Source organism: Pagrus major, chromosome 21, assembly GCF_040436345.1.
Source record: "Pagrus major chromosome 21, Pma_NU_1.0".
NCBI classification, from domain to species: domain Eukaryota; kingdom Metazoa; phylum Chordata; class Actinopteri; order Spariformes; family Sparidae; genus Pagrus; species Pagrus major.
In genome coordinates this window covers 9,340,998-9,359,732 of record NC_133235.1, presented here as the reverse complement: position 1 = coordinate 9,359,732, position 18,735 = coordinate 9,340,998, and the positions used below count along the sequence as shown (strand labels likewise).

The following is an 18,735-nucleotide window of genomic DNA, read 5'->3' as shown; positions in this document are numbered from 1 at the left end:
TAAGTCTTGAATAGCATTTTCTTTGTAAAAACTAATTGTCTCAATATTGTAGGCTTACTGAGAGTATCATTAACTTGCCTTCCCTCTACCCCCATCCTGCTTTTTACTTTAACACAATCTATCTAGAAACTCAAAAGAAACCATCTCTTCTAACTCTCCATTTAGCCAACACATAATCACTTTGCCCTAATGTTCAGCTTATCTTCAAAACCTCCAGCTGCCTAGCACAACCCAACCAACACACAATCTGACACATGCACGCAAAAGTATCCTCTGCATAATAAAGGGTCATTAGAGATGAAAGACTGAATCTATCCCCAAGTACTCATTCCAACTAGACTGCTTCAGATAGAAATCTGTTCTTGGGGCTGCCAGGGAGATGCCAGGGTGAAGGATTCACTGGTCCTCACAGAGTCCAGACACACGGAGTTGCATCAGGGCAGAAAAATGTTATGCTCAGCGACCATAGGGCTGTAATTACATAGGAGCACTGCTGAGCTCTGCAGGATGAACGTCAAGACCGGAGAGATGGAACAAGGGAACAGAAGAGGGCAAATACATGATTTACAGCAGATTGAGAGAAGGGACGGGCGGGTAACACTGAGATAGATGGTACAAAGGGGAAAAAACTCCCAACTTGGAGGAAAACCACATGATTAGGACTGATGTTAAATTAAAGGTGTCATTGGTCATCACCTTGACATGGCATTGAGGGAAAGGGGGATTTTCCAATATAAAGAGAGTAGAAGTTAATTGCAGATAAGTGCATTCTTACTGTTGCATTCTCTTCTTTTATATTCTTAGCTGTAACTTGAGTGCCTCCAGTCATTCTCCTTGTGACAATGCTATGACTGACCCAGGTCGTAATGTGGTGTGGCTGACACCTTGTGGACTCCAAGTGTAACCGCACATTGTAGACTGAACCTTCTTTAGCTTGAACCCAAACTATTCCCAGTAACTAGTAAGGCGTTACTATTTTGAGCCGTCATTCCCAGGAGCAATGAAAACATTACACGACAAACCCCATCCGAAGAGAGAGCGGAAAAGAAACGTCACAATAACTTCAAATTTCAATTTTTATTATTTGTACATTCACCACTGATAGGCGTACTCAAAGAAGAAATTAAAAAAACGAAAAACAAAGCTTGGTACTAAAATGATAAAATAATGATTAAAAAACAATATTAAAACCATTGGTGAGAAAAGTCATAATGCAACCTCGCCTCTTGGGCCTGTATTGACGCTACAGGGTAAGAGAACTTGAGGAAGAGGAGGGAGGAGGAAGAGAATCAATGATGAGGACATAATCATAACTTGTGTCAGGTGTGACAGACATAGATTCCCTCCCCCCCAGAGAATCATCTCATCTCTTAACTAAATTAAGGGAGAGAACACTGCATTGCCTTAGTAGTTTTTACACACCTGTCCAAAAATACCCTAGAGCTGCCTCATTTAAATTGTCCATTTAAATTTTTTGTTATTTTATATGTCTGTACAAAATGCCAAATACACGTTTTCCAATATTTTTAGATTTGTGCAAGCCTCTGCACACAAGGCCGCGTTTTCTCTTTAGGCAGGCCTAGCAAGGATAGCCTTGGACTACATGCAGCAACAAAAGGATTCCTCATCCAAACTGCAGAGCTGTTGAAACACAGAAGTGACGACGATTGATAGCAAATCATAATTGGCACCTACACTTGGGGCACATGGGGAACGTTGGGGGGAAATTATTAAAATTACCCAGCGTGCCATACTGCTATGCCGTCAAGACAAAAACCCAAAGAATAAAAGAGAGGCAAACATATAAAGAAAATATATCAAACCTTGACAGGAGCGAAACGTACAGCACTCTGGGAAACAACACTGCAAAAAATCATGGTCCCCTTTAAGCATGACTGTGTGTAGGTGTAGATGTGCTTTAAAAAAGGTGACAATTTGAGAGATGGTGACGACATCAGTTGGTCCTCTGTTGGGTCTTAGTTGTAACAAAGTACATGTAGTGAAAGGCAAATGGAAGAGGGTGGTCTCTAGGACAGTTCCATCAGTTGATTGGCCATTAACGCCGCCTTTCTCGCGGGTCACTGCGGCTACGTGAGCGTCGGCTACCGCCTGCCCCACTCCCCCCCGGCCTACGGTAGCCATCCCTGCGTTTGTCGTTGTCCCTCTCCCTCTCCCTCTCCCTGTCCCTGTCTCTACCTCGGTCTCTGTCTCTGTCCCTCTCTCTGTCTCTGTCCTTGTCCTTCTCACCCTCACTTCGCTCTCCAGCTGCGCCGCCTCCTGCCTTCATCCTCTCCTTGCGCTCCTCTTCCCTTTTTTTCTCCTCCTCCTCTTCTTGCTCCTTCCTCCGTTTCTCACGCTCCTTCGTCCGTTCTGCTCTGGCAGCTTCCCGCTGAACAAACTAAAATAAAAGAGACGCAAAGTAAGACTTAAATTAGATATCTAGGCCATGTACTTGAAAGTTATGCATTTAAAGCAGCAAGCAAAGAGTATAAACTGGTTCATGTCTCACCTGTTCCTCTGTAAGTGGAAGCCAATATATGCAAGGAGCTGCTTTAGTTTTGCGGAACAGATCATCAAGAAGCTTTGCAGGAGGATCCTCTGCAGCTTTGTCTGTGAAAAAAAGCATAATATTAAGGATACAATAATTATTCTAGTTTTTATTTATCATACCAAACATATTCAAATTATTATAGCATTAGTAGAAAAAACTGCAAATCCTTGCAAAATCTAGAAGGTGGAACTTTTTTAAAAAAAAAAGAAAAACGGATTGAATGAATCAATTATGAAACAAATAACTGATTATCAAAATATCTGCAGATTAATTGTCCATAAACTTAAAGACTAATTGTTTTGACCCTTCTCAGTATTGAACAAAATTCTTTTTTACCTAAAGTGAATACAGTCTACATCTCATGTGTGCATCTCATACCTTTCTTCTCAGTCTTCTTCTCCTTACTCTTCCCCCTCTCTTTGCGTCGTCTCTCTCTGGAGCGTGACCTCCGGGGACCTCCCTCCTTCTCCTCTCCAGGTTTCCCAAACTCTCTGACCTTATCGCGATCCCACTCGCGCTCAGCTCTGGCCCTCTCCCGGCGCTCCATCTCGCGCTCTCGCTCAGCCCACTGGTCTCGCTCTGGGAGGAGGGAGGGCAGGCCCGATGCTCGACCACGGCCTGAGCCAGGGCCCTGCTCCTCTGCTCCAGGTTTGTCGGCTGCACCCAAGCCTTTGTGGAAGTCCAGCTAGAAAACAGAGATGCTCAGGCTACAGATGGCTAAACTGTGCGTGTGTAAGAGGAAAACAGACTGATAACAATATTGTCTTACCTCATCCTGCTGGCAGAAGTCTACTCTAAGGACTTTTGGGTTGCTCTGAGGCCATTTCACTCCATGAAGAGCTGCCCGTGTAGCGACTGCTTCGTCTGAGCTACAGTACTAAAGACAGAGAAGAGGACAGCTCCATGTGAAACAGAAGAATCTTCCACAGGTCAAAAGCAGTCTGGTTCTAAGAAATTCAAAAATATCAAAGAAAATACATGCTCATAATAACTCACTGTGACATAGCAGTGAGACTTGATTTTGTCGATCCAGAAGCCCTCCTCCACCAGGGTGCCAGTTCTGCTGAGCAGTTCCTTAAGCTGCCCCAGAGTGAATGGCCTCACCTACACAAAATATTACAGAGCACTTATCATGACACTCCAATAGACAACTAATCATAGCTTAAGCAACCAAGCATGTATATGTTATGAAACAATAAATATTCAAACGTATACTGTGTATAACATACTTCAAACTACAAACTTGTGATTGATTTCTGTCTTTCCATGAGAGTAATTAAAAGATGAAACAAAAAGCATCTAACGTCCGGTCCACACTGCATCACTGAACTGCTGCAGCTCAAACGCATATTCTACAGATATACACATGAAAACTGTAATGAACCGCTGGTATGATATCAATATGACTGACGTACTGCCACACATGCAGTGCTCAAGTGGGCAATTTGGACCGGGCATTTTAAAACAGCATAAAACATGCTTGTTTCTTCAGTATATAGTTACACCACTTGTCGGCTTGCTTTATCTATCTGTGCTGCATTATACAGTCTGCACTGATTTAGTATCAGTGTTAATAATAATGTACAGTTTGCAGTGTTCTCTCACCAGGTTGCTAATGTGAACAATATTGGAGACTTTGCCACGAGGTGGCGAGGGCTGCCGGGCTGTACGAACTGGGTCATCGATTGTGATGGAAACTCCTGTCTTCTGCTGGCTGATGGAGCGACGAATGAGGGTGTCGCCAGGGCTCACTAGGGGAAGAAAAAAAAAAAAAAGGACAAACAGTCAATATGGCATCTCCATTACTATTATATTATATTATAGTATATTATATCATATTATATTATATTATATTATATATCTTATAATGTAAAGACACCTCAATTCTTAACAACTTCTATAAATCTTTTTTTTTTTTTAAATCAACAGAAATCAAGTCATGCTTTCTATACCACTGGAGAAAACTGGATTTAAATGCAACATGTAAAGTACAGTATGTAGATTATGTATTGCCTATTGGTGTGTAATAATAAAAAGAGTGACAAAGACTTATGTACAGACTTACAGTTAAAACCACTTTTAAGTGAAATTTAAGGAATTCAATTTGACAATTTCAATGCTAGATAAAGACCATGTTGTGACAGATTCATTACCAGTGTTAATTTCTACATCATGGCTGGTATCTGATGGAGACTGGGTTTCCATGGCTCCAGAAAATGAGGTGTCCAACTTTTCTTCATGCTCCCTTGTCCTTTCTCCATCTGCCCGCAGATCATCCTCCTCTAACTCCTCATGTCTACTCCTCTTTGCCTCCTTTTGCCCATTCTCCTGACTCTCAGAGTGCACCACCTGCAATAAGAAGGAAGACATCAACACATCGCAATTCATGATTATGATATCTGTGTAACCTCAGACTTTCATGAGGAGCACTTCACATTTCACATTAATGAAAGTTCGTAACCTGTCATTCCTGTGAAAGAGTTAAGAGATGTAGACCAACCTGTGTGACAGTGCGTCGGATCTGAAGGTCCTGGTCTGAGCGCTCCCTGTCTTCATCCTCAGCCCCAGAAAGGACAGCTTCCTCCGGGTGCAGGTCCACTACTGCCTCCTGGCCAAGTGGCCGGATGTCTGGGATCAGGGACTGAGGGAAAAGAACACAGATCATACACAAGATAAATGGGCCTGCGATATTCATCATAGAAGATGGAGGCAGTAAGTATGAGCATTACTAACATCCACAACATAATATCATTTTTACTATGCTGCAAATACCTTGAGTGAATCTGTGGTGATGCTGATGGAGGGTTTCTTGGCAGTGACAGCCGTGCTGGAGCCCCATCTCCTCTTGCGACCTGCTGCAGCTCCAGACTCCTGCTCGCCCTCTGCACTTCCAGTGCCTGGGGACAATTTACTGGCTGGTAGGACAAGAAAAAAAAAAAAAAGAGTCTTCAGGCACATGTTATATTGAGTATAAGCATCCATGACATCACAAATCCATGCACACAACAGTGTTCAGGACAAATATTTTTGAAATACAGATCATGATGATCATGAATCCACATTCCTATTGCTACGTTTTATTTATGTTGAGTTCACAAGCTTAGACTAATAATGCCATTAATACATACACTATGTATTAATGATCAGTTATAAATGCTGGTAAAGTGGACAGTAAGTCAGGAGGGTGTACTCACTGCTAAGAGAGATCTTACGAGCTGAGAAGGCCTTTGGTGTCTGAAACACAAGAAGATAAAAACAACCCAAGATACATGGGAGAGGTGAGAGGCAGACACTATGGGTGGAGACCAACGGTCAAGGACAGGTTAGAGGAAAGGAGGAACAATAATAGAAGGGGGACAGGTAGGGACTGAGAGAGTGAATGATAGAAACTGCTGTGCAAAGTTGTTTTCAAAGTCAAGTCTACTGAATGGCACCGAGCTGTGTTAAGTTCTGTACTGGTATTCATAAGCATACCATTCACAATTACTTGATAATCTACACCTATTGATTATCTTATATAACTTGCTTTTGAAGAGTAAACTGTAGTTGCAGTCTCTATCACACAAACAGGGATCTAGTGGAAATACTGCAGTTTAAATTCCAGCGCTAACATGTTATTTTAGAACTTTTGTGTCTGAGTAGACAACTCCAATCAGTTTCACAGAAGTAATCGTCAGCTAAGATTAAAAGGTCATAAAACAGACATTTAGAACCATTTGATTAAACTGCAGTAGCCACAAATGAATAACATTTTTAAAATAAAAAAAATCTGCTTCTCCCAGCAAAGACTACAGAGAGTATGACTGAACTAAACATGAAATGTAACAGTGAATAAACGTCTACTTATTCCCTGGTACCACTGACACCTGATCCTTACTGGTTTGGATATGGCCCAATCACGACTGCATGTACTGTATCTAGGCAACAAGGGTCCAATCAAAGGTGGCTGAGATGTTTGGATGGAAATCTGAAAGCTGGTTGGCTGGCAGGATGGTTTCGATAGTTCGTTAGGGGGCTTTGAAATGCTTTTAGCCGAAGCAGTCATCCTCAGGTGTTTTTGGCATTAGTCCTTTGAAAAACGTTGCAGGCTCTTATAACAATGAGTCCAATGAGCTGGAGACCAGATGTTGAATGTTGTCAACAGTCACTGTGCACACAAATCCAGGATTTTCATTTTACTGTTCAGTTGTGTTTGGGGCACAGTAAGTTCATACACAGAGTCACAAAGATCGCAAAAATCTGATGATGGCTGTTGTAGAAAGGGACCCAAATGGTAAGTCCTTCTTCAGTTCAAATAGAAATAGTCAAGCCCATTGTGTCCAGATAAAAGCTTTGGCCTCTTTGAAAATGCATTCAATATCCAATACGGGTGTTTGCTGGAGTAATCTGAATCCCATTCCAAGAGATTAACAAAATCCAAAATGTCCTTTGTCAAGCATGATTCAGTTCACCAACCACATTAAATGGTGTGTCCATAATATCCCAGATTTCTTTGCGAGTGGGTTAAAAATGTCTTGAAGTGAAACAATCTTTTAACTACTCAAGTTGTTGAGAGGGTTTCACAGCAGCCTTGACTTGATGTGAGCACACATCCTTGCTTGTCTCTTCTCTGTGTTGATTGTAAGGGCACATGGCCAGATAAGTGGATAAACGGCTAAGAGAAGTGGGCTACATTGACTAGCCAACCCCTTCTTTAAATCTTCTGGTCCAATCAATAGCTCTTGCAAGCCATATCCATGAAAATGAGGCAGCCTTTGTTGCCAGGGGTGTCCCTCTGCAGTGCAGCCTTGGGGGCTTATCTGTGGTCAACTCTGGGTTCTTGGGGACAGTGGAACAGGTGCAGCAGTAGCAGTAGTAGTAGAAGTAGTAGTAGTAGTAGTGGCAGAGGTAGTATGCAGGTACCAAAAGGGGCAATGGAAGAGGCATGAGCACCTTTATAACAAAGCAATCATTTGGGGTTTAAATATCAGCCACAGTGAGAAAATAACCTTGCCGTTTCTGCCTATGACAGCACCAACAAAGGTTTTACAAACAGCCAAATTAACAAATGTAATTTCCAAAACACATTCTATCATTTGTGAAAAGGGCTCAGTAGGTCATCTAGGGGAAGTATTTTTTAAATGTAAAGAAAAGAATTCCTACAAAGAATATAGACAATCAAATAGTGTATACTGTAAGTATCGAGATAAATAAAACTGTGCATATCACAGAAATTCAACTATAACGGCTCAAAAGGGTTCATCCATCTAAGTCCTCCGCTACCAACAGCTTTGAGGACCAAGATGATTCATGGTTCTCCAGGTGCCTTACCTCCTCGCTGGTCTCTGGAACCTTCTCTGGCTCTGCCATGGCAGTCTCCTTCACCTGCCTGTATCATGTGAAAACCACATATCAGCAGGAAAAGGGGGAACAGATGAGCAAACCATTAGGATGGAGAAGAAAATGTAATTAATTGTTGAAATCAGGTATTAACAAAAAAAAATGTCAAGGCATAACAACAGCATAAAAGCATAGTTAACTAGAGCAATGAAAAATGTGAAAAGGTTAATATATCAATACCATTTAAAATAACAGTCAGACTAATAAATAATTTAAAGATATGAGAATATTAATGCATAAGCTCTGTCAAAATATGGGCATGTAATGAAAATCATTATTTATTTATTAGCAATTATGTGAAGCACAAGTAACATGTAGTTAAATGGGCTAAATATGCAAGAGCACCATTTTATTTTCATAACTACATCTAACATTTATATAAGAAATCATGGAGCCCTGAACACACAAAGCAGCATTAAAAACCTATTAAACAATCTCAGCAGTTGAAACTACTCCATGGAGATACACAATCGGCACCGAGAGATGCTAAAATAGCTGCGCCTTAAAAGCATCTCACGCTGCTGACCACAGTCACTCTGCCATTTAACAAATACGTTGCTCTTAATTTGTTAACGGGGCTCAAAGGACTGAGGCGAGGAGAGGAGTGAATGAATGCAGAGCCACCGCAGTCCTCCTTCAGACGTGCCCAGTCCGCTCACACACAATCAAACGCTCAACCACAGCGACACAATACCTGACAAACGAGCGCGCGCCTCACGTTCTCATGTCATCCTCATGCGCGCACACGTGAACACGTCCACTCATTCCCACTTACATTAACTTGGGGGAACTTCACAGCAAAGAGACAAAGTGTACTCGGTTAAAACGCAGCATACAGGCTACCGCTGCTGCTAAAACGACTGCGTCGCAGCGAGCGCTCTCTCTCCCCTCCCTCCTACCTTCCTCTCACCAGAGACTACTCCTCTCTGAACGCGTTCATGTCCGTACCGGCTGTCAACCAAAACCTGCGACGGACAAACCCTCGCCTGCTGTTTTGCTGAGCCGATGTATGGAAAACCATAGGCCGGCATCGGCAGCTAAAGCCATCGACGGAGCACAGCCATGTTGCAACGAATGAAAAAAAAGATCGTGTATAAAAAGGACCCGCATCTTCTCAGCCACACCGGCTTCAAGGCAGTCTCATCAATCGCCTGATGGGAAATTCAATACCCCGCATCTTTTATGACACCTTTTTATCACCGCTGGATTGTATTCACATCCACAAGCATAAGATCCTCGGGCTCCGATGGAGTGGGAGTACATGATGTGATGGCAAAGATCAAGTGAGCTTACAAAGCATTTTGACATCAGACAAATAGCCGCAAAATATTTTAACATTGTCACACTGCCCAGCGCTTTCATGGGAAAAAGATAAATACTGTGGCATCCAGAACTGTGACTCGACTACCAATGAGGGTTTTTTGTTTCATGTTTTTACAGTTATTACAGCCTTGCTCAGAAAAGTCTGCCAATGATTCCAGTTTTGACCATACTAAACCTGCATCCTGTCAGAGCACCAGAGATGTTCTGTGTTGGATTCTTGAGACCTTGAGGTCTGGTGAACATATAGCAAGAATCCACATAAAACTGTCCTGTTGAAAGATTCATCTTCACAACCAATAACTTCTGTAGAATATAGCAGTGTTTCTGTTTGGCCAATGTGGCACTGATCATTTGTAGATCAACTGTAGGATTTGAAAAGTGTCCTTACAACCGTGTATTGTAACAACTTTTTACTGGTGGGCTTCATGTAAGGCTGTAGTAACCTCTCATACACACACGGTTAGGTTTTCATTAAAATTCTGGCATGTTTTGAGGAAATTTACAAAAAAGATGTGAAAAAGAAATTGTCAATCAACATGTGTCTTTACATCAACTAGTGCTATAGTATAGTCAACGGGGTGCCACAACATTTCATGTTGATGTGTCATTATTTGCTGTTGAACAGCTCAATTAAAGAACGAACTGTTCAAGTTCGAGTTTCTTTTATTACCACAAGGATAGGCTGGTGTAATTAATCTCAGGTCAGATGGAATGGCTGCAACAGTTCACCACGCACAGCATTGGCTATATAGTTGATAAATCCAACAGAACCTTCCTTGACTATTGTTAGACACCCTGTTTACACCATGCAGACTTAAAGAAGTACCTCTGCTCAAAAGGTAGAAAATCTACAACAACCACAATGCACTGCACGGCAAATAACAGGAAAGTTTAGCTGATGTTATTATTTTGCAGTGCATCCCTCTCTGTCTATCCTGCTAACCTTGCTGGTTAGTGCATCTCTTTGTGTGTCTGTGTCTTGTTTGCTTGCTAGCCCTTCCAGGGTTGTTCTGTGTCTCTGTGCCTGACAAAAGTAGTTACAATGTATGATAAACGCCAATGGGCAACAGTGTTTATGAACTGTGGCTAACTAATGATAACTGCATATGAATATTTATTCATATGCATGTGCAAAAAAAATTAACTCGACACTCAATTAATTATATTGAGGTGATGGCACTCTCTTAATCAAGGCTCAGTTACAACTAAATAAGCTTTGGCAGATACGGATGTAGGCACTAACCAGCGTCAAGATAGCCTTGTTGGAGAAGATGAGCATACGGGTAATTTTAGACCCAGGAAGTCAGACTTTTTTGGCCTCATGCACCACTGAGAAACTTTCATATGAACAAACAGGGCTCTGCCTCCGACATTGTCTAGATTCTCCATAATACGTCAATGGCCTCAATGGTTCTGTGTTGTGTCCGTGTTCACAATAATGCCAAAAACATTGTGGCAAGTAACAACTGCACATCATTTTTTGTTTTTCTTAAAAATTAACCAATAGGTTACTGGTTAATGGGTGTCAGGATACCAAAAGCAAAATTAACCAAAACTGACATCCCTATACCATGCCCTGTGGAAAGCCCTGATATGGAATGAGTTTCATAAGACTTGAAAGCAGACCTTTGTTTGTCCTTTTCCTCCTCTCCCTCGCTGTCCTTTCTCTTCCTTTGCGTCTCCTCCCTGGTTGGTGCTTCAATTAATGATTTCTGGGGATTTAAAAGGGCAGGAAATTAAATAAGATGCACAAGAATATAATGTACTACATTTCAAAGTTGTTTTAGTAGTTGATGTAAAATAAATGCTAAGAATAAAGCCATCTGGAGATTTGTCTGTAAATCTATATTCTTGGGAACTGAGATGTCTTTTTTAGGCAAGATACACATAATTGTCACAGATGTTGTGTGTTATTTTTTGAGTTACTGACCTTGGGGTGGCTGTTTCCATCAGCACTTGTGTCATTTTTCTCTACAAGCATCTCTCTTTTGTGAAGGGAGGCTTTTGGAGTTTCCTTTAAACTCTTAGCCTGAGCCTCAAGTGTCACCCTGTGCAGTGGTGATGCATCTCTTTCAGGTTTCCCTTCCTAAAAGAGGCAGACAAGAGAGACACATTTTATGCACTGGCAATAAAAAAAATTATTTTCTTTGAGTTTACTGAAAACACTTTCACTAGCATTTCTCATTTACCCTGACCTCCTGTTAAACATGTAACAGGCACTACCAGGATAACTGGTTTTGTAGACAAACACAGGACAGGCAAGACTGCCAACCAAAAGCATATTTGGGTGTCATTGTTGTATTAAAAAATCATAGAGGCACTGTCGCAAAAAACCCTGCCCAATCAGAACTGTGAGAAAGGGGTAGGAATATATAAGTTTTACTTCTACCCACTCCTTTTCGGACACTGTTACTTTTGTTTGTTTATTATTATGTTGTTTAAAATTTGGGTTCAAAATAAAGTCATTACTTTATTCATTCATTCAACTAAATGCTGTGGTGAATGCTAAATATACCTAAAACCATAGATTCTAGGCAAGAGACAGACTGCCTTATTGTATTTGTATGTCTGAATGTACTGTAATGCACCAACATTATTTTGCTCCATCATCTCACTGACAGAGTTACTATTGATAAATAAGGCAATATTATGCATAGCTGACTGCAATGGTGATTCACGTCAGAGGGGCTAGTTATGAGTGAATGCATGTTGCTGTAACACTGCAATGCCTTTAAAGAGGCTGTTCCTGTTGTATGGAAAACACTCGCACCATGCCTGCATGATCAAAGGCACTGCTGTTTGTCAGGGACAGAGAGAGGTTCCTTTTAAACCACTTACCCTTCTACCTCTTGACGTGGAGGAGGTTTTCTCTTGAGAAGATGTGGATGAGCCAGAGGAGCGAGATGATGAGGACCCAGAATCTGATTCTGAGGAAGAGGAGTCATTAGAGGTTGATCTTCGTCTTGCTTGTTTTTCGTCCTTCTTTGCATCTCTTCCCCTATTCTGTGCAGCATCTGCTGGGCTTGACGGACCCTGGCTTTCATCCACTTCTTTTGCTTTTTTGTTTGATTCCTTTGAAACCTGTTCTGTCTTCACTGGATCTGCTTTTTCTTTGTCTGGTGATACAAGGTTTGTGGCCCTATCTTTTTTGGGACTGTGTACCACTGCTGTGCTAACAGTGGTCTCCTTCTCAGACTGAGTCCCCACAGATCCTTGCAGCCCAGCCACAACATCCTGTTTTGTCTGCTTCTGCGGCCCTTCCTGTTCAGTGGAGGGCTGGTGTCTTTCCTGCTGTCGTTCCCCAACATTGGTAGGGGAGGAGACAGGTGATGCCTGAGGCTGGGGGGTATCAGAGAAGTTACGGGGCCGCTTGATAACCATGGAGGTGGAGGAAGATTGAGGCTGAATTTGGGAGTCTCGTAAGAACCGGAACTTCTTGAATGAGGACTGAGGCGTCGGTGACATGGGAGCGCCGGATTCTGTTGCCTCATTCCGGGACATCGGAGCATGGACATCTTCCTGCTCTCCTGCATCCGTCGATGACTTTCTACCTGGTCCTGTAGAAAGGAGGGGAGGAGTGGGCAGGGGAGTGAGACCAATCTCACGGCCACGTTTGGATGGAGGGAGGTGACTCTCCCTCTCCTTTTCAGCCATCCTAGCCCTCTCTTTCTCCTGTTCAAGAGCCAGCTCCTCTTTCTCTTTCTGCATGGCTTTCTCCTTCTCTAACCGTTCACGTTCGAGAGCCCTCTCCCTCTCTTGTTCTAAAGCCCACTCCTTCTCCTTCCTCTCCTTCTCCATCCTCTCCTTCTCCAAGGCTAGCTCCCTTTCAAGTTTCTCCTGCTCTTTCTCTCTCTCCAGTCTCTCTTTCCTCTCCTTCTCTGCCTTTTCCTTCTCAATCCTCTCCTTCTCCAGAGCTGCTTCTCTCTCTGCCCTTGCTTTCTCCTCCCTCTCTCGTTCCAAGGCCTTCTCCCTCTCTATCCGCTCCTGCTCCAATGCTTTCTCTCTCTCAATTCTCTCCTTTTCCTTCCGCTCAAGCTCTAACCTCTGTTGTTCTAGGGCTCTTTCCCTCTCCAACTTTTCTTTTTCCAGAGCTTTTTCTCTTTCTATTCTCTCTCGCTCGAGAGCTTTCTCCCTTTCTAGTCTCTCTCGCTCTATAGCTTTCTCTCTTTCTATTCTCTCTTGCTCCAGGGCTCGTTCTCTTTCTATTCTCTCTTGCTCCTGGGCTCTTTCTCTTTCTAGTCTCTCTTGCTCCAGGGCTCTCTCCCTTTCTAGTCTCTCTTGTTCTAGGACTCTCTCCTTTTCTAGTCTCTCCTGCTCCAGGGCTCTCTCCCTTTCTAGTCTCTCTTGCTCTAGAGCTCTCTCCCTTTCTAATCTTTGTTGCTCCAAAGCTTTCTCTCTTTCTATTCTTTCTTGCTCTAACCTTTCCCTCTCTAACCTTTCCCTTTCCAACCTTTCCTGCTCCAAAGCCCTTTCTCTCTCAATCCTCTCCTTCTCCTTTCTCTCAGCCTCCAGAGCTCTTTCCCTCTCCAACCTCTCTTGCTCAAGAGCCCTTTCTCTCTCCTTCCTTTCCTGCTCCATCGCTCTCTCCATTTCTTCTCGCTCTCGCTTCTCCCTCTCCTCCTTTTCTTTCTGCAGACGTTCTTGCTCCAGAGCCCTCTGCCTCTCCAGCTCCTTCTGCTTCTCCAGCAACAGGGCCCTCTCACGTGCTAAGGCTTGCTCTCGCTCTTCTCTCTCTTTAGCCAAAGCTCTTTCCCTCTCCTGTCTCTCTCGTTCTAGAGCAAGTTCCCTCTCCCGCTGCAAAGCCTTTTCTCGTTCTTCTCTTTCTATGGCCTGCTGTCTTTCAATTCTCTCTTTCTCCAGAGCTCTCTCTCTTTCCTCTCTCTCCAGGGCAAGAGCTCTTTCCCGCTCTTCCTCAAGTCTTCTCTGCTTTTCTTGCCTTTCCAGCTCTAGGGCCTTTTCTCTTTCTATCTCAGTGTCCCTCTTTCTGTCCCTCTCTTCTGTTGCAGTGGCCTTGAGCACACTCACAGGTACTTGAATATGGGCCGAATGTGCTCCTGTGACACCCTGGTTGGTGCCTGGAATCATGGGAAATGGCACATGGCCTGCAGTGTTGGCTGTGTGAGTGATAGCAGATACTAGACCCTCTGGAGGCCCTCTGCCAGGAAATGATGTAGCCGAGGGAGAGCTGCTATCCTGTCTATCACCTTCCCCATCACCACCGTGCCAGCCTGCTCCTGAGAAAGCCCCTTCTGATGCCATCTTACGTGCCAGAAGGGTCAGCGGGCCAGGCTTGCGCTCAGCATGTCCACTTCTCTGTGGTTCTGGGCTACTACTGCGGCTGCCACTGCTTGAGGAGCCAGAGCTGGAGGAGCTGGGTGAGCGCCTAGCTGGGGCTACATCTGGACTAGGAGGACTCTGTTTAGGGGTGTCAGGCAAGGGGAAAGATAACTCTGGAGGTGGGGAGGGTGGAGGCGTTGGCTGGCGGAGTTGAGGGGACAGAAGGGAAGGCATGTGTTGCTGCTGGGGTTGACAGGACGCTCCAGACCTCTCTCTGGTTGTGGGAGCTCTGGCCGGCTCTCTGAGGTTTCTCCTCCGGGCACTGCTGTCCCAATCATCATCGTCACCATCCTCCTCAGCATCATCACTATCCTCATCATCGCTGTCAGCGGCTACTTCGTTGGATGCTGAACCCCTTTCTGGCCGCTGCTCACCACCGGGTACACGCATGGCTACAGAGCCAGAAGCAGGAGGACCGGACACGTTAGCCTCCTGGTTCCTGTTAGCCTCTCCCTCATTGCCTGCACCAAACAATCCCTCTCCACCAGAGGGGCCGGGTGGCTTTTGCTGCTCGGCCAGTGCTGGTGTAACATCCTGATAAGGACAGAAGGGAGGTGAGACTTATTTTGTCAGAGCATTATACCAACTTTCTTCCAAGTAAATGATCTGGCACCATTCTTACCAGCAAGTTCCTTTCAAATGTGCAACATCTTTTGGAGCACAGAGAATCTCCAGACAAAAGGATTAGAAAATATGACCGAAGGCAAGGAAATAAAAAGAAAGTAATGTCTGACCTGGGCTTGAGGAGGGCACGAGGTACTGTTATTAACTTCTGAGTGGTCCTCTTGATCTGTTCATCAAAGATAAATACATAAAATTACACAAATTACACAGATTGTTGAATGCCAATCTTACAAACCATTAATGTTTGTGCATATTCCCGTCTTAAGGATGGTCCCAAAGTGTGCGATTTTATTTCATTTCATCAATGGATAATGGATATGTGGCTGGATTATTTCGAAGAGAGCGCGCCACATTGTTAAGTACAGTGTTAAGTAACATAACGTTAACAAAATGGGTTCTTTTCCCTCCTGCCTGGCTGCCTTTAGTGCCCTGTCCCTATCACGGAGGTGATGGTTTTGCGTTATATGATCAAGACTAGATAACTTGTGGGGAGAATAAACTGAAATTGAGTCAGATGAGAGAGGTCTAGCTATGCAGGACTAGATATGACTTGAATGCCACAATTGTCAGCCTCTGGTAAAATCAGCTGTTCCAACATTTAACGTTATGACGGGACCGCAAAGATTTTACGCTAACCCATATTTTCTAACCCAATAGCCAGAGTAATGCGTGGAAGGTATTTCATGGAGTGGAGAATTACCTCTGAAAAAAAAAAAATACCTCTGATATAACGTTAGTCTCTCAAAGTCTACATTGAAAAACTCGATAAAAATTAAAGTCTGTCGTGCATGTATGGCTGCTGCATATCTAACGTTAACTTACAGCAGCTACCTGTCTATGTCAATTTGTTTACTTTAGATGAAGAGGGAGATTGAGAGGATTTAGATATCTGCAGCAGTAGTGCCCCTCAAATGATGATTGAGTCAGCATATCCTCCATGCAAAATGGTAACGTACTCCCCCGCATGGTCGGTGGAGGCTGCGCAGCTATCGTCAACTATCAGAATCAAGTTCAGCTGATAATAACAGTTTGTAAAAGGTCCCATCTGCACCGATTAATTTGCCAACCCGATTCATCGGTCGCCCTCTACTACCAACACTTACCATTTGTTTCATATGCTTCACGAGCCTCTCTCTCCAGACGCTGCCTCAGGAGCTCTTGTTGTTTAGCCAGATACTGCTTGATAAAGCTGTTCTGGCTCATTTCCTCACCAATCTAAATACAGAGAGACCATTAAAAATAGGATGCAATCCTTCAGGGCCAATTGTGCTTTCATTTGGTAGACATCAATGAGAATTGTGTTAATGTTCACTTTGACATTTATACTTAAAAGGTCATTACATATGAAGAGGCTTCAGCCGTTGAAATTAAAGCATCTTTGTGACACTTACCTGTGAGTTTGGCTGCAGTCCAACATGAGCCGTGGAGGTCCTCTGCAGGTTCTCCAGCATGAGAGCCTGTTATTAAGATGAGACTATTCATTCAACGCAAATAACTGGCAGGTATTTTTCAAGAGCTGTTAAGAGGTCGCACTGGTACTACTGAATGTAAATATCTGGGTCACTTATGACAACCTAGCTGCTGTGCAGTATATTCAGTAATAGTTTTCATTATGTCTGCCAATATTTCCATCTTTTGTTAACTTCGATCCCCTGTGTGCCTTGGCATGTTAAAATAAATGGGACAAATATCCTTCAGCATCACTGCCTATCTTACTTTACACTGTAGGTATGGAGAATTTTACCTTTGATAGAGTTCTCTTTGATAGAGTTCTCTTTGATAGAGTTCTCTAGCCAGAAGGAAACAAGTAACATGGCAAGATAAATAAGACTCAATTGGACCCTGATATGAAAGGCAACTCACAGGCTGCGGTGGAAAGCAGACCAGACTGAGAATAATGTGGACAGAGACACAAGCAACAGCTGCTGGACCTAACTTGTTTTAAAATGTTACACCTTTTAAATGAAAGACTTCAATGTTTTCAGCCATCACTGCCCTGACACTCAAATGTCAGTTGTGCAGCATCCTTGTATTTGATCACAGTGCATGCACACAGAATAAATATGTGTGTATTGTTCAACAATGGTTTAATCTTCAACATCTTGAGCAATGATAAGCCGGGAAAGCAAGCAACACATGTGATGTCAAATATAACCAAAAAGGAAAGCATGACCGTTGGAGGTCAGTGGCTTATTTTTGGTTCCAATAGGCCTCAATTGTCTCCAACTGTGCTATGAAAACTTCCATATTTTAAGAGGGATATTTAGGGTGCTAAAACTTGGTAACAGACAACGTAGCTGATAGTTCTGTTACATGTTGTAACTGAATAACACCTAGTTTATATCTCACATGTGAGGTCAGGGGGACATAAGGCTACACTGGACTAATTAGGGTTTAACATGGAAATGCGAATGTCAACATATCTTGCTGCTTTCATGGCGCAATTCAGCGAACAAATGGTAATTAACCGGACAAACCAGTAAAAAAGGAAAGAATGGCCCAACTTTCATGGCGGGTTAGATAGGATTGAATACCTATCGTAATGTAAACAAACTAGCAGCTCTTGTGCCAGAGATACACTTTGAGCAAAAGTATTCCTGAATTTGGCGGAACACTGTGAACATTGTCCATTCAAATAAATTGCATTGACGTAAAATTTAAATTCGGAGTCAGCTGCACCACGGCAGTCGAGCTACTAAATACATAGCTACTTTAACGTTAACCGCTTGGCTAGACTCATGCACACAAAGTGCTTGGGACAGACACCGTTAATGGTAACTATACACAGCAACAAGCCAGGCCACCGCTCAAGTCAATGCGTTAGCCGGGGAGCTAGCGAGCTAACAGGACAACATCACCCCGACACACACACTTTAGGATTAGCCACTAAGTTTACTGAACTCCAGGTCTAGCTACGGTTGGTTTACTTCTGCGAGGCGAAAAAACTGCAACATTACAGCTCGGTGCAATTAAAGGCCTTTTTCAGCTAATTAGTAGTCGTTAACCTCGGCAACTCTACTACGCTGCTCGGCAGTAACGATACTCAGTTGTCGGCCCTCGAGAGAGCATCAGCCCGTCTCATCGTTAACGCTAGCTCGCAGCAACCGTGGTCCGGTATTTCGCCGCGGAACTCACCCCTTTGAGTCTTTTAATGAGTGCATTCTTCTGTCCGCTTTTCGAGAGTCCTCTCTCCTCAAGAGCAGCTTTTAAATCCGCTACTCGAAGAGACTGGAGCGGTCTCCCGTCCAGGGTAACGTCTTCGAGATCCGCCATTTTCCGTTCCTCTCAGTTCCCAGCGAGAGCGACGAGCAACGCCTTCCTCCACCCAGCGTCATCGGCGACGACTTCCCCCTAATCAAATATCAAATAAAACAAATGTTTCTCAATTTGTAAAGCCGAGAACAAATAAAATACACACTCAGTGCCATTACATGTTTTTATTGTACATATTATACACAAATAATCATTTTTGATATTTTTATTTGTTCAACAACAAATTGCGCAAAATCTGCGCAAGCTTG

The 18,735-nt window shown here is 43.3% G+C and overlaps 1 protein-coding gene across 1 annotated transcript; it reads right to left on the bottom strand.

Moving 5' to 3' along the window:
- Nucleotides 1-1,062: 1,062 nt before the first annotated feature.
- Nucleotides 1,063-18,602, bottom strand: acin1a (apoptotic chromatin condensation inducer 1a). The gene is made up of 18 exons (XM_073491342.1): nucleotides 18,350-18,602; nucleotides 16,606-16,671; nucleotides 16,318-16,429; nucleotides 15,325-15,380; nucleotides 12,092-15,124; nucleotides 11,184-11,339; nucleotides 10,880-10,965; nucleotides 7,862-7,919; nucleotides 5,746-5,785; nucleotides 5,324-5,466; nucleotides 5,052-5,192; nucleotides 4,705-4,900; nucleotides 4,157-4,302; nucleotides 3,548-3,655; nucleotides 3,321-3,428; nucleotides 2,930-3,236; nucleotides 2,510-2,610; nucleotides 1,063-2,398 (listed from the first exon to the last, which is right to left on the bottom strand). The coding sequence occupies exons 1-18, from the start codon at nucleotides 18,485-18,487 to the stop codon at nucleotides 2,057-2,059; spliced, it is 5,337 nt and encodes a 1,778-aa protein (XP_073347443.1). The 5' UTR covers nucleotides 18,488-18,602; the 3' UTR covers nucleotides 1,063-2,056.
- Nucleotides 18,603-18,735: the final 133 nt, after the last annotated feature.

Excerpts from the sequence above, each read along its gene's own strand:
- acin1a (XM_073491342.1), bottom strand. The coding sequence starts at position 18,487 with ATGGCGGATCTCGAAGACGTTACCCTGGACGGGAGACCGCTCCAGTCT. Across the intron at positions 15,125-15,324 it reads CGTGCCCTCCTCAAGCCCAG|GATGTTACACCAGCACTGGC; the intron begins GTCAGACATTAC and ends TGTCCTTATCAG. Across the intron at positions 3,656-4,156 it reads TTGTTCACATTAGCAACCTG|GTGAGGCCATTCACTCTGGG; the intron begins GTGAGAGAACAC and ends TATTTTGTGTAG.